The 21,866-nt window shown below is 40.1% G+C and overlaps 1 protein-coding gene across 1 annotated transcript in view; it reads right to left on the reverse strand.

The window, feature by feature from the left end:
• The window catches only part of LAMA3 (laminin subunit alpha 3), a 122,857-nt gene that overhangs the window by 85,329 nt on the left and 15,662 nt on the right, over positions 1–21,866 (reverse strand). The window contains exons 3-13 of the mRNA XM_055705748.1: positions 21,086–21,203; positions 20,437–20,555; positions 18,740–18,910; positions 15,579–15,676; positions 14,002–14,117; positions 9,474–9,592; positions 4,800–4,890; positions 3,632–3,763; positions 1,826–1,888; positions 475–516; positions 206–343 (exon numbers count right to left, since the gene is read on the reverse strand). Coding sequence (XP_055561723.1) covers positions 206–343; positions 475–516; positions 1,826–1,888; positions 3,632–3,763; positions 4,800–4,890; positions 9,474–9,592; positions 14,002–14,117; positions 15,579–15,676; positions 18,740–18,910; positions 20,437–20,555; positions 21,086–21,203 — 1,207 coding nt within the window. The remainder of the gene's footprint in view (positions 1–205; positions 344–474; positions 517–1,825; positions 1,889–3,631; positions 3,764–4,799; positions 4,891–9,473; positions 9,593–14,001; positions 14,118–15,578; positions 15,677–18,739; positions 18,911–20,436; positions 20,556–21,085; positions 21,204–21,866) is intronic.

Consider the following 21,866-nt stretch of genomic DNA (forward strand, 5'->3'; position numbering starts at 1 on the left):
ACAGTTGCATCACAGACAGAAATCAAGGAGATAGGGGAATTTTTAGATAGAAATCTCTCCTCATCACATCATCCCTTCTTTAACTTCTGTGAGTTTTGGGAGAGCCCCTTATGAAATCTCTGTGGCAAAAGAACTTCATCCTTCAGCATAAAACTTGGGTCTGTATTTTGTGAATACGCTTACTGATAGGGAACATTTGGCTTACCCTGGCAGAAGGGGTAATGAAAATACCCAGCTGCACAGGCATCGCAGGAAAAACCCCAAAATCCAGTTCGACATCTGCACTGTCCGGTATTTCCATCGCAGTCACCACCCAGCACTCCTGTGCCGTGGCACTGGCACGCTGAGGAGCACATTTGTAAAGAAAACATTTGCAGCGTTACGATCTTAAAGTTCCTATTACACTTGGAAGCCAATGGCTGGCGTTTACACCAGGAAGCAGGCTCCAAACATTAAAGAAACTACGGCACTTACGCAGACACTGGGGGCCAAAATACCCTGGTTTGCAGCCACCTTCTAGTTACAAAAGAAAACAGAGAAAGGAACAAAGTTAGTGCAGAAAAATCATGCAACTCCTTGTATTTTTGCAGAGAAAAACAGATCAGTGCTAAGTAATTATTATTCTTGAACCAACAAAACTATTTGTATGACCCTCACATGGAAATCTCATTTAAAAAATTAATAATCTGTAATTGTGCTTAGCCTGCCAGCACAGATTTACAATTTCCACAGACACAGATGCTTCCACTTAGAGGCAGCTGCCTTTCTTATGCCTTCAGACTCAGATGATACTTGTTGCAAATGTAAAAAGCTCAAATTCTGTTTTCTCCTGTTTATATTTACTCATTTTTCTTTGGAGTTTTCTTTCTTCTTCCTTTTAAAAATATGTGAAAGAAGGGGATGTGCGACACAGCATACCCAGAGGCCTACCAGGGCAATTATTTTGGATGCCATACGAAGGAGATAAGTGGTACAGGAGACTGAGTCTTTGTGGGCTGTGATGGCAACTGCAGACACTTTCAAGAAAACAACTGAGACTTGTAATACATGGATTTGTACTGTCTGCTTAGATATCAGTGTCTGCTACATTCACAGAAGAAAACACTTTTTCATTTCCCAACATAAACTCCAGTTCTAGTAAAGCTAGTAGAAATAAAGGGGAAGAATGTTGATTTTAGGATATGAAGAAGATTTTGAGGCTTTTTAATTCTGAAGTGTGTTACAAGAATGTATGTGATTAAGTGCTAGCTGTGATGATGTCTCTGTACTGCAGTATAATAACATATACTAAAAAATATAAGCCCACTGAGGGAATCGTATGGATTTCAGGCAGCTTTGCAGTGGGCTAAATAAGAAATGTGTAGCTCTCTTAGAAATCAAAGTCCTTCACTGCCAAGGGCAACGTACAATTTGCCAGGTGCAAGAGGACAGTCCAGAGGCAGAGGCTAGTTAGCCTTAAGAAAGAGATTTACACCACAAAGCAGCAGTTGTTGTGTCAGAAAGCTGTACATGTCAGAAAGTCTTGATGGATCTGTTCATAAGAGCACCAAACAAGACGGTCAGCCTTTGCAGATGTTTGCCAGAGGCTGGGAAAAATTATTTTGATCCATAATTCTTTCTGGAACTGGCCCACTAAACTGTTTAATATGAACATGACACTATGATGAACTTCTGGCAAGAACAAAGGCTCTCTGAAAGATAAATACCAACAGTGGCAAAATTACTACATAAATCTCCATGAAAGAGCAGGCACCACTGAAACAACGAAAAATAGCAACATGGGATAAAACAGTGATATGGGGAAAAAAAACCACCAAGAACTTGCCTATTATGTCACCAGCCACAGCATCTCTTGGATTTGGAGAAGTAAAAGGATATACAGGAGTATCTTTAAAACAAAAGAAACAATGAGGTGTAACATTCATTTCAATGACAAACAACGAAGTCACCTCCTGTCAATATAAAGAGAATGATATTCACATGACTCTAGTAACCAACTTTAGCTTAGTTTTCTTTCAGTTACGAACAACACTTTATTTTTAATCTCCAATTCAGGTACAGACATCTCAAAAGAACAGTATGAAAGACCAGACACCATTTGGAAATGCTACCAGGTTGCTTTCTGGCTCCCTACCCTTTTGTGCAGAAAGTTTTCTTACGTTAGACAGTATTATGAGACCTATCTAGGGAGCTCCATATTTATTGCACATTTTCTGCTTCCAGCTGAAGGTCCGTCTCCTGCTATGTGGCATTATCACTCACTACCTGAACTGCCAGAATTCATGACATGTTGGGTGCTTTTTATTTGAGAATCCTCCATATTAGGAATGGGAAAGACATCCTAACAAACATTCCTCCATCAAGATGGGATCCAAAGTTGATGAGCTACAAACATCAGTGGCACCTAGATCAGGATCTACCTGAGCTGAACTTAATAAAAAATGTTAGACTACAAACAAGAGGATACATGAGATATGATAATCTAGAATGCACTGTACAGAGAGGATTTATTCTATCACAGCCATTGAATTCAAACAACATTCAACTTTTTACACTGTTTTTTCCCCCTTTGTTTTGCATTGATTTCCCTCTTCTTCCATTTGCATCATAGTACCTCTCTTTTAGTCAGACCTCAGTTCTTGCTCCAGAACAATACCTTGTTTCTCAACTGTCAGAAACTCTCTTCTCCTGAAGGCACAAAACATTCCACTGGTGCATTTTTAGAATTTGTTCATGGAGTCACAAGCTTTTATGCAGCCAACACAATCCTGGTATTACATTTTCTTCTCAGTTATTTTATATATAATTTGTTTATGGGGAAACCATTTAAATTTCTGAATTCCCAACACTTAAATTTAATCTCCTTGTTTTAAAGTAAGAATCTGATTTTCAATTAGTCAATAGCATTAGATAGCATCTATTACCATTTTCAATAAATAGAACCACTCAGCAGTTCTACATCACATCGTTTTTTCTAATACGTTTGTTTCCTTTGGATTTACAAACACCTTTCCTTCAACCACTTTTAAAAAAATCTGAAACAAACTGGAATCCTTCCTTCAATCACATATCTACACCTATCTGCAGTCCAGTAGAAGTAAGAGAGCACAGCTGAGAGCCTTATGCTCTGCCAAGAGAGCCCTTCCAACATTAAACAGGCACTATTTTAGAATTATTTATTTTAGAATCCTCTGAAAGCCCACAAGCTTTGTTTATCAGGGATGCAAGTTCCAAATCCACCCAAATTAAGGAGAACACATAACCATTTTCTCCCCTCTCTCTCACTACGGTCATGTTCCACTTCCTAGTCCAAGTGCTCTTTACACCTAAAGGCCCTGAGACACGTTTAAACAATTTGTCTAGGGCTATAGGACTAGAGTTCATGACTTACTGAGAGAGAGGCTGTAGCCATGATGAAGATGTCTAAAATGAACTCAGAATTGTAAGAATGCAGCATGATCTATTTGATTTTCAAGTAACTGTTGTTTTGTAAAATAAATCAGACTCTTCAGTATCATGACAACTGGTTTATCAGCAAATGTAAACGTATGAAGCTGAAATGCCAGAAACTGTTAATTCTTTAATGGAAATTTAAAACACAGGAAAGAGGCATTTTTATTTGAATACTTACGCACACAAAATGGATAACCATAGAATCCAGCAGCACAGCGTTCACAGCTTTCTCCCTGGAAATTCTGCTTACAGAAGCAGCGGCCAGACCCTTCCTCACAGCCCTCTGCACGCTCCGAGTTACAACTGCAGGCTAAGTAAGTATCAGCAATTAGGCACTCCTTTGAAAAGAATTAATTTGCCTTTTACAGCAGTGCACCATGGAATTATAATAGTAGATTTGCAGATGTGAATGCCTCATTATTTGGAGAATTAACATTTGCACGCTGTTACATATTTTCCAAGTACTTTATATCACCAGTCTTTGTGATACCCCTTGGAAGTAAGACCCATGTTATTTTCTTAGAGTGTTTAGGTTTTTTTAATTCAGAAAGCTGCATGTTATTACTCCACAGCACTGCAGCCACTACCTTTTCTGTGGCATCCACTCATTTCACTTCATGGTCTAGGCTAAGCACCACGCTCCATCCACCTTTCCTTATATACCATGTCCAACATTCTAGCAGCACGTCACAGCTGTTGACTTCTTGTTCATTTCAATACCCAAACACAACAAACCATAGCTTCCTCCTACCTGTCACAAGGATCCTTCAGCCTGTTTGTAATTCAACCCTTATCTCTCACCTATACTCAGGTCTTCTTTTTCAAATGTTACATTAGTAATTATCCTCTTGCATCATTTATTAGTTGTTAGGTTCAGCACTGCATAAAACAGTAGTGATCCTTGTGACCATTTGAGCTATAGAATAAATTTTTCAAGTGACCAAGAGCCAAAGGATACCTCACATCTACATCAAAGAGCAAAGAGAAGCAAGGTCATGAGGGTAGGAAATGAGAGTAGCTTCCTAGAGGTCAGGCCTCCTCGCTGTGGTGTGTGTAGCAGCACCCCAGGCTTACATGATCCTATCTCCTCAGAAGACTTTTGTGGCTTACTTCCTCTTATTGTCCTGCTGCTAGTCTGAAGCTTTAGGCTCATATGACACATAAGTTAATACAAATACATTTAAAAGGGTCTAAAGGAACACAAAAAATCATTTGCAGTTGCTCTGCAACATCTTTTGGTCACTCTACCATTTTTCCTCCCCAAAGGATGCGTCCCATGCCTTGATTACAGCCAACCCCTCCCCACGCCACCACCATGAGAAGATACTTAACAGAGAAGGACTCACGTATACAGCCATCAGGAGCTCCTGCTGAAACACCGTAAGGACGATAGTAACCCTTTGCACACTTCTCACAGTTAATACCAGCTGTGTTATGCTGTGTAATATAAAACAAAAGGAGAATATGAGATATAAGGGGAAATTTGGAAGAATTAAGAAACAATAACATCCTTTACCCTGTTTCTATATACAACTGAGAAAGGATCAGCACAGGAGAAAAATGGAATATGGGTGCAATAAAGACCGCACTCATCATTTGGTGTTCTTTATCCACCTGTCCTCTACAGATTTCTGTAGCATGGTGTTCTCACATAAAGCAGCTGAATTTTATCTTTAAACCATTATAAAAAAGAGCTATTAAAAAAAAAATATAGGGGAAAAAAATCTCTTTTCCCTGTCACATCTCTCTTTTTATGGTATTTTCTTATCATAACGCATATATCATTCAGGGAACTGCATCATAAATTAGCCCTCATACTATATATTACTTTTTTGAATATTCTATGCCTAAGATCAGCAACATCAAAATAAACCAAAACCTGATCAGTCAGGTCAGCACAAAGCAGATCTTCCATTAGAAAAGTATATGTCTCTAAACATGTGTTTCAGGCACACAGAAAACATATCGTAATTTGAACTACAGCAAAACCATGTAACACCCCTCTGAACACAGTCCTGAGTGTGTTTCAACTCCTGCAGCAAAGCTCTCCCCTGCGGTGGGGCAGCAGCAGCATGCAGCTCCGATGGTATGCACTGGTTGAGTAAATCATGGTCACAAGGCATCCTGGAGAGCTCATAGTCTCGTGAGTAGGGAACTGGAGGGGGAAGCTTTGCCCTGGAGCAAGCAAAGCAGCTCCCACCCACTGTTTAGTTCCTCCTTAGGAAATGTTGCAATTCAGGGCTGAGCAGGGACCCAGCACTTGGGGCTGGTGGGGCAGTTCATGAGCAGGGCACCCAGGGTGCTGCTGGGGCTGGCTGCTGCTCATGGTTGGGGTTCTCAGTTTGCACAGCAGTTTTGGGTTCCGTCTCCAGCTCTGCCAGGAGCCTCCTCTAGCACCTTCAGATCTGAGCTGCTAGGGAAGGCTGACACGAGATCAGGGAAGATGATGCTCGCATCACACAGCAGACAACAACAGTGGTTGCTGCAGCACTTAGCATGGCAGGAGCACAGAGGGGACCACCATCTCTGCTCAAGACTGTGTAGGGCTACTTGGAGATTGTGCAGCAACGGTCTCAACACATTGCAGGGCACATTCTTTGGAGACTACCAGTGCTAACTCCCACAGCACGTCAGAGGCCCCACCCCAGACAGAGCTCCCAGAGGTGGATGCCGCTCTCCCAGTGTGGGCTGTAGAGTGCCTGGGCCTCTCCCTGGAGCTTAGGGCAGGGGATGAACTTGTGCAGAGCTTGAGGGCGGGGATCAGAGAACAGACCAGCACAGCTGATACTGCAATAGGTGTCTGTTACAGACTGCTTGAACAAGGCGGCAAATGAAGCCTTCTTTTGGGAACTAGGGAAAGCTTCGGTACTCGTGGATGACTAACAACCTCAGTATCTGCCAGAAGGGCAATGCAGCTGGGTGCAAGCAATCCAGAAGTTATTTCAAAAGTATCAAAGACAATTTCTGGATATAGAGGTTCATGAACCAGTTAGGGGAGATGTTCCATCCAAATTGAGACCCACTAACAAGGAAGAACATGTGACAGTTGAGGGCAGTCTCAGCTGCAGTGACCCCAAGACTGTGGATTTCAAGATCCTGAGACAAGTAAGCAAGACCAACAGCAGAAATACAGTCCTGGGTCTTCAGAAAAGTAGATTTTGGCTTGTTCAGGTATCTGCTTACCTAAAACTGGCCTAGAGAGGAAAAAAGAACAGGAGAGCTAGTTGATTCTCATGGACAGCCTCCTTAGGACAACAACAGTTCTTTCCAATGTGCAGAAAATCATGCAAGTATGGTAGAAGGCCAGCACAGATAAATACAGAGCTCCTGATTGATCTCAAACTCAAAAAGGAAGTACATGGAAGGTGGAAGCAGGCACAGGCTACTTGGTGGCAATACAAAGTCTGCCCATACATGTAGGAGTGGAGTTAGGAAAGCCAAAGCTTAGCTGGAGTTAAAACTAGCAAGGGAGGTGAAGTGCAAAAAGAAAGGTTTCCAGGAGTACAGCAGCAGCAAAAGAAAAGCTAGGCCCATTGCTCGGTGGAGAAGGAGATCCAGTGAACAAGTGATCTTAGAACACATAAAGGAGAGGACGGTGATTGGACGTATTCAACATAAATTTACCTAGGGCAAAGTATGCCAATCAACTTCATTGATCTCTGTGATAAGATGACCTGGTGCTGTGGACAAGGGGTGGGCAGAGCCACCAAGATGGTGAGGGACCAAAGCACATGACATCCAAGAAAAGGCTGAGACAGCTGGGTCTCTTCAGCATTAAGAAGAGAAGGGAGAACTTACTGCTACCTACAGCTATCTGATCGGAGGATACAGAAGGGATGAAGCCAGACTCTTCTCAGAGGTACACAGCAATAGGATGAGAGGCAACAGGCACAGATTGGAACATGAAAAACTCCAATCAGGTATTAGGGAAAAAAATTTATCATGAGGGCAGTTAAACACTGGAACAAGTTGCCATGAGTGACTGTGGCATCTCCATCCTTGGAGATGTTCAAGGCTTGACTGAACAAGTCCCTGAGCAACCTGATCTAATTAGACCTGCTCTGAGTAGGGGGTCTGACTGTGATTTTCAGACCTCCCTTCTTACCAGATGCTAAAAAAATTGAATGTATCTTTGTATGCAACATTTCAATTCTATCTCTTCTTCATTTAAGCATCCATTCCCAACACTTTTTTCCCTGACACAGGCAGAAAAAGTAAATTAAAATCCATGTGCTTTATCCGGGGTGGGGAGCTATAATTAGATTCATGGTAAACTTATTTAATCAGCGTAACTTCCACAAAATTAGGTTACAAACAATTAGTATCAGTCATCTAACCGAGACTCACAGATTTAGATTAATTTTGCTCTTTTCTATCCTGGAAGCAATATAAGAGAAATGTTCTTACATGAACAAAGAGCTGACAGGAAAGACCAACATGATAAGTCTTACCAGACTGCATGAATAAAGTTCTGCACAGAAAAGTCAATTAGAAGACAAAGAACATTTCTTCTTCTCATGCTAATAAAAATAACTCTACTGTCTTCTGACTGCCTTTTGGACAGTATCTGATTATATTGTGGCTATAAAATGGAAAACATACCCTATAAATTTTACTGGATATTTCCTTTCTTTTGTTGCTTAAATGCAGCTGTATTTTTAAATACACAACATGGCAATACATAAATCATGATGCATAGGTTTCATAGGAACATAGGCTTGGTGATAATTTTCCCCTTGAATTACATTCTGGTCAGTTGTTTGTCATACTTCAGATGACTTGACAACAAAAGGAAGACAAATTTCCAAATAAGTCTGGGTGTATTTAACCCTGAGATCACTAAGCCAATGAATAATTCAGATGGTAAAGGACCTCAGGAGGTCAGGTAGTTCAATCCCACTCAAAGCAGAGGTAAGTCCAAGATTAGACGAAGTTGATCAGAGCCTTGTATGATCTTTCCTGATAGTAATTAGCCAGAGCAGAACAAAAGTTACTCAGGATGACAGACATTCTTTCTCCTTCCGAGAATATGTTATCCATTAATGACAGATACAGTATAAAGTCTCTGATTCCAAATTTACATTTGTTGATTCAATCCAACCATGCCTCTAAGATAGTTATGGGGCTGGAGCACATGACATGTAAGGAGAAACTGAGGGAATGGCTTTGGTTGGCTTGGAGAAGAGATGTTCAAGGAGATGTCTAATTAGAGGTGTCTAATGGTAGTTTTTCTCTACCTAAGAGGATGTCACACAGAAGACAGAGCCAACTCTTCTCAGAGATGCACAGCAAAAGGACAAAAGCTAACTGTCACAAGTTGCAACTGGAGAAATTCCTACTGAACAGTAACAAAAATCTCTTTACCATGAGAGCAATTAAGTGCTGTAAAAGATTACCCAGAGTCTGTGTAATCTGTATCCTTGGAAGTTTTCAGAACTCCACCAGATGTTTCTCAATGCAACCTGATAGAACTTTGCATGTGGCCTTGGTTTGAGGGGAGCACTAGTCTAGATGACTTCCAGAGGTCCCTTCTATGACTCTGTGCTTCTTCAATATCTATAAGCTTCCTTCTTGGTATAGCCTATAGCCTCCTTTATTTCTGCTGATGAGGGACAGCCCTCTGTCTTTTGCTGCAGTAAAGAACCAGCTGGCCTGAGCTGGAATTTTATTTGGTTAATTTTTTTTCCTTTGGTTAAGTAGGGAAATGGCAGGCTTTGTAATAACAGGAAGGGGAACTTTTGTAGTTGATTTAACTGTTGCATTGTGTGGCTTTATTTGAATCACTCAGGACTAAGCACAAATACAATTTATATGTGTAATTTATATAGTAATAAGCAATGTTGTATAATGTAAATTATTTTCAGACACCTGTTTCCCTGCTTTGAGCATCAGTGACACCACCAGAGAAATTGAGCTATTGAGACTGGTCAGCCTCTAAACTGCTGGTGTAGACACAGTCCCACTTCAATAGCCCTTCTTCAAATGTAATTTATTTAAACTGACCAAAACGACCTTTTTACCTGGCAGTTAATGCAGACTCCTCCACCTTCATAATACCCATGGATGTTTAAGCTTTCTCGGCGCTGATCAACATCAGCATCATAGTAGCAATCAGTGGCATGTCCATGGCAATTGCAGGCTGAAAAAGTAATATCCCAAGTCAGCTTTCTTTATTATGCTAGAATTTTAGTAATGTAGCAGAGGTGAAAAAGAAACTTAGATTTTTTTAATGTATACATATACTCAGGTATGTTGGAGTATGCTCAAACGCACATATTTACCTGTCAATAACTGGATTTCCATACCAGAAACATGGTAAGATCACGTAGACATGAAGAAAACGTGTTGCTAGGCTTGTCAGAGGAGGAAACAGTTGTACCATCTCAAAACTACATATTTATGCATAAATGCAGAACAAGGAAGCTCCAGAAGAATGGTCTCAGCAGTTTTTTAGAATTACTAAAAACATGTTCAAATGCTTATTCTGTTTTTCCATGCCTCAAAATACATCTTGGCTCAAGCATGTGCACTAAATCTTTATTTAAAATAAACAATTATAGATAAGATATACACATTTGAATAAAAAGACCTACATCAAAGAACTCATACTCAGCTTAGATACAGATATACCAGCAAACTTGGCTATACATTTACCCAGCTGCTGTCTTCTGAACGGAGAAGTTTTAAGCACGAGTTCATCCTACTTCTTGAGAATTGTGAATTCAAAAAGTATGGTATGAGTAACAATAATACCACCACCAATAATAATATACTATTATTACCTAGAAAAGGATAGAATTAGGTGACTGAGATAACTCATTTCCCCAGTATATGGTTGTTTAAAGTCTCAGCTGTGATACATTTTACTTTAGGTAGTTTGTGGTTAGCTCCTTTCCTTTACTTTTGCCTTCTGTTAAGCCAAATAAAAGTAACAGCTGAACTCACAGTGGCTCTGAATCCATCTCTACACACACGTTCTGCTACACTTTTAACTCCTTCGAACAGCTGTTAACATTGCAGTGCTCAGAAGAGATTGAGAAGTATCTATGAGGCTTTGCTTGCAGGCACATCAGCCTCACAGATGCCTCAGCTTAGGAAATTCATCTCTCAAAAACATCTGAGATACATCCACTGATATATCCACTTGTGGCCTTATACAGGCACCAGCTGGCTTCATCAACCTCCTTACATCAAGGTGGGAGACCTAAATCCCCAAAACCCTTTGCTGTTTTACCTTTGGCAAAAAAGGTCTAGCAATATAAATCCTAGAGCCAGCCCAATAATGCTTTGCTTGCAGAAGAGGATGGATCTGAAAAATAGCTCCACACTTTTTTAGTTCCTGCAAATACAGTTTGAGTAAAGGGTGATGGAGGTGTATATCTCATCTTAGTTAAAACTAATCTCCTTCCATTGGTCATGCAAAGCTCTGCCTGTCTTCACTGAAATCTTCCAGAACTATAACATAATTCTGAGTAGAAGTCAACCATAACAGCAAGCAAACAGAATAAATCAAACGACAGGGCCATGGGTTTGCCATAAAGTTACCTTATTGTCCTTTTTTATCTGATCCATCTTTCCTCGCTGGAAAGGAACAACGGGAAAATTTTTTTAAAGAATGCAGGAAGCAAAAAAGGCTTCCCCAAGCATCTGGGTGCTAAGTGAGCTTTTAATGATAGATATTCCAGCACTCCAGGGAAACCTTCCCACGAAATTCCTGAAGTTTTGACTTTATAAAGATATGACTTCATGTTTAGGGAAATCCTGAAATCCTCCCTTCATCTTGACCATGGGATAAGATACTCTGGAAGTATCAGGAACCCTTATCAACGGGTTCCTGAAAGCACTTCAAAACAGAAGCTAAGGGTCCTGACCCTTTCTTTACAACAAGGGAAGTGTATGGGAGATAATCCTTCCAAACTCTCTTCCAAGTATGGGGCATAACTGGGAGCACAACTCAGGGACAACTGATTCTCCATGCCTTGCTACACAATCATTCAGGCAAGAGAAGGGAAATTGGATCATTTGCTGTGTCTCCTCTATGTCTTTGTGTCTCAACAGCTTTGGGCAAGGAAACCTTTTCCTAGACACTACCAACAACACAGCTGGGGTGCTGGCCTGATATCAGGTTCCCTTACGGTCTGCTGACAGGAACCAGACAGGTTGAGACTAGGTTCCCTGACCAGGTTTGATAGCCTGTGAAGATCTTTTGTTCTTTTTATGCATATAACTCTCCAAGAAAATAAAACATTGCACATATAAGATGCTGGTTCAAGATACCAAGTCAGAAAAGGAAAGAAGAGAACATTAATAAAAAAAGAAAAGAAAAAGAAAGTATTTATGATGTAAATAAAAGCTCCTCTCCTCTAGGGCCAAAGCATCTGTAAGCTACAGCTTGCAAGTATGTCTTCTAACAGCCGTGGGAAATTATTTGCTCTGATTACAGTAATAGCATTTTCTCTCACAGGGAAACAGAACCCCCTTCTACCTCATCAAGCATCTTCTCACCACCCTGGGCCATCTGCTGACGCATACAGTACTGGGAAACTCAAAGCAAAAGGTTGGGTTTATCCCTACAAGCTTCCACCAATCTCTTTCAATCAGTTTCTCTCAAGGAACCTCAGTTAAAGCTTCCAGGAAGCTTAACGAGGTTGCTTTAATTCCTTCACTACCTGCTGCCAGGAAAAGAGGTCTGCACCTGGCAAACGCTCTCAACAAATCACCTCAAACTGCTAGGAGCAATCCATACTAAAAAGGGTATTTCTTCAGAGGTAGTTAGAAGCGAAGTTGTTTTGGCTCAGAATCTTGTAGATGATCTTCTAAAACCATGACATTATTTATGCTCTTTGTCTATCTCTTTCCTGGCAGAAAATGCTTTCCTTTCAAAGAGGGGAATTTAAATGAGGTTTCAAATATTGTCCAAAATTTGTGTCCCAACATGCTTATCTTCTATCAAACATTTTAATCAGCTTCCTCCCCCACCCCCAATACTCACTCTTAGTACTGCAGTTTTGGTTAAACAAGCCACCTCTTTATTCCTCAAACTGATTATATAGGTGCATCACTCTGGCTTTCAAATAAAGTTTCCCTGTTAACGGTTTGTACCCACTGGCTATGCTGCTCTCAGGAAAGGCAGACAAGGAAAATAAATAAGGCCAGACAAAGAAAGCTGCAGGCTGGCAACACATTTGCTCAGAACAGGATGTGTACAGAGATGGCAACAGATATCTGTACCACACTCTTGGTTTCTTGCTAGAAGGATGCAAAACATCCATGTGTGACAGTATGTACCCCTCCACCAAAAGAGGGTCCATGCCATTATTTTGTATAACAAAAAAATGAAACACAGGTGTGGTGGGTTGACCTTGGCTGGATGCCAGGTGCCCACCCAGCCACTCTATCACTCCCCTCCTCGGTGGAATAGGGGGTAAGAAAATAAGGGGGAAAAAGCACTCATGGGTCAAGATAAAGGCAGTTTGATGAAGCTATAGCAGAAATCACATTTGTGGAAGCAAAGGAAACAAAAGATGTTATTCTCTACTTCCCATCACCAGGCCATGTTTGGCTACTTCCCAGAAAGCAGGGCTTCAGTTCACGTAGTGATTGCTCCAGAAGACAAATGTTGTAAATAATGAACGTCCCCCCTTCCTCCTCCTTTTTCTTAGCTTTTCTATCTGAGCAGATGCCATATGATATGGAACATCCCGTTGGTCACTTTGGGATAGCTGTGCCGGTGACGTCCCCTCCTAAGATCTTGCCCACCCCCAGCCTAGTGGTGGGGGGAGATGGAGGAAGGCTGGACAGACAGCCTTGATGCTGTGCGAGCACTGCTCAGCACTAGTCAGAACACCGGTGTGTTATCACCGCCAGTCCAGCTACCCATACAAGCGCAGCACCGCGAGGGCTGCTGTGGGGCTCAGCCAGACCTAATACAACAGTGGAAGTGGGGGAAAGGTCAGTGGATTTCTCCAGCTTGACTACTCAGTCTGTGGGGCTAAAGCACTCCAAATTTCCAACTGCAAGCACAGGAAGGGGTGCAAGTGTGGAATTGCCAGGGCTTCCCATCAGGTATACCTTTGTGCCCATTTACACATGGTCAGCAGAATGGAGGGCAGCTCAAGTGCCTGTAAGCTGTGGCAGCCTTGAGCAATCTCTTTGCAATCTGAGCACCGAGAGGCTGGGTGATGGGAAAGCAAATTCTGAAGTTGTACAGGATGCCTATAGCCTCTGCTCTGCTGGGGGGATCCACAATCTGTCAGCAGACAGCTATGACTGGGGACAGATGTTGACTCAACGCAGTACAAGAAGGCTTCCTCATGTAATATTCTCACACAAATGACTATTTTCATTGTTTAGTATGAGAGAAGAACATAAATAATACTCACTGCATCATCTATTCCTCATTTCTGTATGGGAAGAATTTTCTCAGTACAGAAAAAAGGTGTTAAAACATGTAGTGTGCTAGTTACGTTCCATGGACACGTGTGCTATGGCTAACTCCCACCCTCTTGTCAATGTCCCTTTTAACCTAGCATCTTTTAGGCTACTCACGTTCACATATGTTTGTGCTCCCAGCTGTTGCAGGTTGCCACTGTTTCTGATTATATCCAGGGCAGCAGTGATCACAGGTTTCCCCACAAGTGTTATGCTGACATTTGCACTGAAACCTAAGGAAATGAAAGTCTCTTATTCTACTGAAGCTGGATTTAAAGGTTTTTTTCTTAATTTTATTACAGTCCAAGACATACACCTAGCGTGAAAAGGACAGGACCTAAGCTCACACGTAAAGAGGTCAAATAGTAATACTATAACATTTTGGAACTTTCCTAAAATTCTTCATGGTTGATTACTTTAATCATGTGATTGTGAGTTTATTAGCACAGATTACTTATAGAGAACATTTATAATTGGATTCAATAGACTGGATTATGAAACTTTATTCTAGAATATTAAATCAAGATGATAGATAACAGTTTAGGATGTATCCTAATTTAGTTTCATTCCAAGGCTCAAGCTTGTTGATGTACAGTAAATCAAAATATTTATCACCTTTATATGCATGCCTTCATAACTTTTTCATTTTGCTTTGTTTACAATAATTTTATTCGTGTTTTTAATAAACCAAGATCATAACTTTATCTTATTATTTTTAAAATAGTGCACACTATTCATCAAGAAAATGTAGTTCATTTTTTTTATTTAGCTGAATACCCTACTGAAGGGCAAGCTTTCATTATGGGCTATGTCTTACTATCATGCATAGTAACTGAATCCCAGGAAGAAAAAGACCTTGAGACTGGAGAGGCCTTTTCCAATGTTCCTCTCTTATTTGTATAGTCTAATAACCAAGGGGCAATAACTTTTTTTTTTTTTTTTAATATAACCATCCTATTCCTGTAGATTTCACACATTCTGTAATTTTCTCTAGCATAGACATCTGGAAAGGAACCACCCATCTCCCCACTTACTCTCATTAGACCACAACTGAAAATATTGCATTGTCCTGATAAAAGTTTGCTTCAATGCCACTGTGGATAAGAGCAACAGCTGGTTTAAAACCAGGCTTTTAAAATACATTTTAGACAGCCTAATTACTCACAGTCACTTCCTTATAGCAGATAAGCCAAGGACCCTGATCTAACTCCTTGTGAAATCAATATGGAAATCACAAACTTAACAGGGAAAAGAAACAGTTAGTTCAGGTTTGTTTTTATTTTTTCTAGTAATGATCAAAAGTCATTGGATCTTGGCTGAGCTCAGTTATAATGGCCAGTATCTCCAGGAAGTTCACTTTGTTCTTGAGATGGGCTTCTAATTCCTGCTGTGGGAAGGTGATATCAACCCATGTTTTCCAAAAAGACCCGAGTTTCTAAGAAATTATTCCATCTGCCAAACTCTTATTTCAATTAAAAATTAAAAAATCTAAGTAAAGACTTTATTATTATTATATTTCACATACAATATCTCTTGAAATGTTTTCTTGTCAATCATTAGCAGATTCTATGTTTTTTTAAACATAATGAAAAATCCCTGTAATACTATAAAATTTTATAATAAAAAAGGTCTTTTGAAAACATGCATGTATTGTTTTCCTCTTATTAAATTAATGTTACATTCAGCTTACTTACTGGTATTGGTTTTCACCTCTCTTTGCATTACATACTTCAGCATGACCATGGCAAACACATCGACCACCAATACTGATGTCCTTTATACTGTAGTAATACTACGGAACAAGCAAAATAAGTATGTATAGGTCTTTACTTACTTGTATTATGTCAGAAATATCAACATCAGATTGTTAAATCTTGCTTATCAGAATTTTAAAGACATGACTTTACAAAGGGTCAAAGTCAGGCAGCCAATGGTCAAAACTCTGTTGATGCCTGTGTCTCAGTATGAGTACCAGCAAATCACAGCCAATACCCATGGGGTGCCTGATAGTAACAGGGTTGTGCAGCTCGCACCAAAGGCATATCGCTCTAGTTCTCAATTCCCCAGCAGCTACGCAGCTGCCAGTACCCAAGCCCAAAGCTTGTTCAAAGCCAGGTTGAGGATGGAGATGTAAAGTACAGTCAAAGCATCAATTTGTGAGACTGTGGTCTGGTCAACAAACAGGACATGTTGGTTTGGGCAGTGCAGTCTCCCCATTCAGTCAGACATGATCACTAACACTAGAAAAAGATGGAAATCACCAGCCTGGTCAAAATCACTCATGACTGAAGCTGGATTTGAAATTCTGACCCAAAACTGAACCACTCTGTATCTCATCCACATGCCTTGCAGGCACCCAGGCAACAGAAGATAAAATTTAATTGGTTCAACTCAATGAAAATATAATTACTGTATACATAGCAATAGTAACTTCTGCATATATTTTTGTAGTTCAGTTGTTTCCTCGTCTCACTTAGAGCACCAGGCAGAACAAAGGGATGGCTGTAAACTTTGGTCTCTACGCAGCCCCAGAAAAATTAAAGAGGGATATTTAATGCCACTGGAGGATGAAGAGAAAAATGGTCAGAACATCCTGCAGATATATGTCCTGTGCTCAATCCATTCACAATACATCCCTTCTAGGTGGTATGTAGGTGGTAGGACTCATCCGATGGCAATCTTTCCCCTCTACTCAGCACTGGTGAGGCCACACCTGGAGTGCTGTGTTCAGTTCTGGGCTCTCCAGTACAAGAGAAACATGAACATACTGGGGAGAGTTCAACAAAGGCCCACAAAGATGATGAATGGACTGAAGCATCTCTCCTATGAGGAAAGGCTGAGAGAGCTGGGACTGTTCAGCCTGGAGAAAAGAAGGCTCAGGGGAGAACTTATCAATGTGTATAAACACTTGAAGGGAGGGTGTTGAGAGGGCGGAGCTGCACTCTTGTCAGTGGTGCCCAGTGACAGGACCAGAGACAACTGGCATCAACTGAAAGGCAGGAGGTTCCCTCTGAACATTAGGAAACACTTTTTCACTGGGAGGGTGGCTGAGCACTGACACAGATTGCCCAGGGAGGTTATGGAGTCGCCCTCCTCGGAGATACTCAAAAGCTGCCTGGACATTGTCTTGGCCGACTGGCTTTAGGTAGCCCTGCCTGAGCAGTGGGAGTTGGACCTAAGGACCTCCAGAGGTCCCTTCCAACCTCAACAACCATTCTGTGATTAATTTCAGTTGCATATACACTCTCTCCTTTTACGTAGGTGGAGCTGGCCGGCACAGACAAGATGCTTCCCCAAGGCAGAGAGCTTTTCCAACTAGCTCTCTTTGCTCTAGGCAGGTGAAGAACAGTAGGTGGGATATACAGACGAGGAAATGTTTTTTGCCTTCTCTATTCAGATATACACGTTCATTTCCAACTGTGCATATCATTTTCATACTGTAAGTAAAACTTAAAAGTAAAAGCTTCCAGTGTTGTCGGCACAGCTAGAAATTATCACTGTGACTCTTGCCAACATATTTAACAGTAGTTTTAGGTGTAAGAGTCTTCACAACCTGGTCTATGGTTTCATAGAGCTTTGCAGAGCCATGCTTAGTACCAACAGCAGCTGTACTGTCACTGCTCAGTAATAAGTCAAAACAGCAATTAGCAATAGGCCAAAACAATTAATAGGCCAAAACAATTAACAGGCCAAACTGCCACAGTGTAGACATAAAATATACTTGATATGATTTAGTGTGTTGTGAACTTAAACCATTAACAGGAGAAGCCAGGCAGTTACTTGGACAGTAGAACAGAACTGGTCTGGTTTTCATCTGTTTCTGTAGGAAGTTTAACACAAAGATTTTCCTTAAGAATATTAACTATTTCCTAGACTTTGAAGGTCTCCACAATAAAAACTTGCGCTATCTTTTAACAGTTTAATAAAACACTGGACATTTCATTCATTTAGCCTACATCCCATGGCTATGATAACATCAGAAGATTCTTACATTAAATCTGTGCTGCTTGCCAAGAAAACTAAATACTGCTTTTACATCTGCCTGTGAGCAACATCTTAAAATTTACATAAGACAATAAAGGTACTTAATAGGAGTGCTATCAAGTAACTGGAATAATTTTATGTTTTTCAATGCTGAAACCCTCATAAACATTTGTGTGGTGCCTCACCCCAGGGTTTCCTCCAATTGTTACTGAATCTTCATTTTAACTGAAAAGGTTAAAAATAACAATACAATATGAAGTCTGCAATCTCTCTAAGTATATGAATTTCTATGCAGTGTTCCCTTGAGGGAGCTGTATTTCCTTACATTCCCCCACTGAATGGGAGTGGGACTTTGGCTTCTAAGCTCCTGAATAGCCCAAAATCCACTGAAACCACCTAGGCATCTCAAACAATTTGTGGTAAGACAGTAACTTTTAAGTATGCCCTTTGATTTCTGTTCCTTCAGAAATTCAGGTGCTGTTTCCTGAAAATCTTTCTTTGAGTAAATAAGGGAAAGTAGTGTCAAATAAAGCTGAGGATATTCAGTTCCTCAGTTCTGTGTAAGATAGTTTAGAAGATTTCCGCTTTGGCTCCTTATAGCTCCCTATGAGGCACCCAACTTCCTTCCGTATTTGAAAACAGGGAAAGAAGACTGTCTATTACAAAATTATTAATCTTTACTTGCCCTCTACGCTGACCCAATTAAGTTCTTGTCTCAAACAAACCTGGAGAAAATATGCAAATTTAAAGGTGGGTCACTAAGTTTCAATTGTTAGTACGTTGCAAAGGGAAAACATCTAGATCACTTTTTTTGGTCTCTTAACACGCTGAGTAAGATTGTTGAGTATATCTCAGCAAAAACAGTACTTACTCTACGGGTTACAGTGGGGTCTCGTTGAGCTTTTGATATCAAGTGTCCAAGAAGCGTATTAGTTCTGAGAAAATGAAGGCGGATATTTGTTGCTTTTGTGAATTCTCGAAGACTAGGGGAGTAAGTGAAGTTTTTTGCTCCTGGGCGACCATTTACCAAAGATACTACAATCTAACAAAGAAGTAAGCACATTTTTGTTAAAATATTTCAACTGCAAGTGTCAGTAGCAACACAGAGCAAAACTAATAAGAGAAACCAAAAACTTGCTACTGTTTCTAAGCATGTTTGCAGTAACAACTACACATTTCATACTGAAGCCAGGACATCAGGAAAAATAGTGTTGTTAGTCTTGGACCCTCCTGAATTCTCATTACTCATATGGCACATTGGGAAACAAAAGTGCTTCTATCTGTTTTGAAAACAGTAGGTATAACACACAAAATGTACATTTTTTAATATTAAAAAAATAACAGGAATAGTTGCAAGTAGTTATATTAACAGTTGATAGTGTCAATGGGAGCTTTGCCTGAGTAAAAACATCAGGTCTTGGCTCTTTCCCAAAGCACATTTATTTTTGGGTTAAGGCACAAACATTCCTGGAAAATATTATTGTTACCACGTCCAGTGCCTGGGAGCATATTAATGGAAGAAAGTACACAGTGTTGCTTTAGAAAATCCCCTCACATGAAAGCAGGTTTATCTGGCTTTCAAAACAGGGGCTCCAGTAATTTTTTTTAATTTTTTTTAAAGAAACAGATGCCAGTAGCTTAGCATTCATGAATCTCTATTAACAATCCAGCGTGTGTATACAGGACTGAGTATGAGAATTTCATTTATTTATAACTGACCAGATAATAGATTTCTATTTTCAAATGGCTGCTATAATCCAAAGCACATAAGGGAATGGTGACAGCTCTGATAGCAGCAGAATTCCTTTAGGAACATAATAGGTGATGGCACCAGCAGTGTTCTTTCATGGGAATTATTCTTTACAACATTTTATTAGTAAAATTTTACAGATATGTTAATAAACCAAACTCTACTTTAATACGAAACTACAGCTCCAGATCCATATGCTCAAAACTCTGGATAACTCTTGAGGAGTTCAGATCTCAATTCTAACCACATCAGGTGTAAAAGGAGAATGTCAGCAGAACCACCAGCATAGCCAGGAGTTTAACATTCATACAGATAACACAAGCCACGCTTCTGCCTAGCAAGTAATAATGGCTAAAATCAAAGCAACATTTTCAAAACACATGTATTATATTACAAACATGTAGCATTTTATATATTCTTTTCTTAAATAGCTACTTATTCTTGAGTGGTTTCTACAGCCTTTAATCCCATGAGCAATTCTGATGCAGTAAGCTCTGCTATATACATTGGAAGTGTTCAGAAAATGCGGTCAACAGCTTCAAATGCATATGGTTGAAGTGAGGTACCTAAATTATGATAAAAATCAACACAGTTGGCTCTGAGCAGCCCTCACCCCCAAAGGGTAAAAGTTAGGAGGAGCCTCACCCTCCAAAAATCTCACAAGCAACTTAAGTGCTTGGTTATGGACTTACTAATGTAGGTTCAAGCAGTCATAGCTGAAAAATTACTTCCAGTTCTAGGTTTTTATTGAAACAGCAAATTTCTGAAACCAATGCTGCTTGCTTCCAGCATTACACATTACTTCTAAAAGCACTTACCTCTCCATTTTCAAGAGGCAGAATGCGAGAATACTCTGTGGTGCAAAGGACATCGCTATCCCTCCTCACTGGAAGATTAGCTTCCTTTCCAAAGCGTTCCAAGCAATCTGCTTTGGAGTCTAGTCAAGTAAGAACAAAATCATTTTTATATGCGAAAATAAACATTACTGTTCAAATTTAAACTAACAAAGAAGTATCCCCTGTGCTTCCAGGTCAATTCTCCCCTGTGACTGACAAGACATGGCACAATATTTATCATACCATCACAAAAAAGCGCTATGGACGTACCCCAAGGTTTTGCATTTATATTTCACTTTGATTTCTGCAAGGAACTTGGGGGTTCCATGGGATGAAGGACACTGTAGTTCTGACATACCCAAAACCCAAGACAAACAAATCAAAAATTTCCAACAGACTCAAAAATATTTATGTATTGAATTATACTTTCAAAATATCTTACTCATTTTTAGTTACACTCTTGCAACTAATTTATTGTGGATAGCTAAGACAAGAGAAATGTATTCAACATTCACTGTCTTCACTGCAGTTGAAATCTTCAGTGAGCCCCACAGTCTGATTTTGCTGCTACTAGGTGAAAGGTTAAAGAAACCTGTCCACCAAAGAGAAGTGACACAAAATTGATACTCACGAGCAAAATATTGCCAGGGAGTGTAAGTTCTTCCAAAATCCACTGATCTTTCTAAGATCCAGAGATCCGGACGAGGAGAATTTGCAAACTTGATAAGAATATAGGCAACATGGAAGAGCTGGTAAAAGAAATACATAGATCTTATCAGGAACTTTTTGAACTCTAGTAAAGTACTGCAATACCAAAACTAATGCCAATAAACACCTTTTCTTTGGTGTAAAGTGAGAAGATTATCCTCTGCAGTTTCATTCCCATTAAAATAATAGGCCAGATTCTCAGCTGGCTATCTTACCTGGCAACGTGCTCCAACATATTAAGGAAGCTGCAAGAGGGATGTGTTAAATGCCATCTCTTACATTTCAGAACAGCTCTGTTTTGCACATGACTAATTGCTTGGGTGGGTTACGGGTATTAACTTTGAAAAGTCAGCATCTCAACACATCATTGAACTAAGATACTTTTGCAGCATCCTCATACATTTGTGTTGCATTCCAATCACATAATTGTTCTTGTAGTCAAGGAAAATCACAGTGATGTAAGAGAAAACGCACACACCATTTACACTGGGAATCCTCTGGTTGCATTTGACAGTATTCTATAGCCATCTGTTCCCTCACTTTAAGAATATTTCTAGATAATTTTGCCACTTAACAGACTTCTCAAGTGGCAGAAGCAAGCCACACCAGAGTTTTGTGGATATCAAATAACACAGGAAAGATGCTTATGACTGTAGCTCATTCATCGTCTGAAACAGCTCAAAGAGCTTCATCAGCTCAAGGTT

This window comes from Falco cherrug, chromosome 3 (assembly GCF_023634085.1).
Source record: "Falco cherrug isolate bFalChe1 chromosome 3, bFalChe1.pri, whole genome shotgun sequence".
Classification (NCBI taxonomy): Eukaryota; Metazoa; Chordata; class Aves; order Falconiformes; family Falconidae; genus Falco; species Falco cherrug.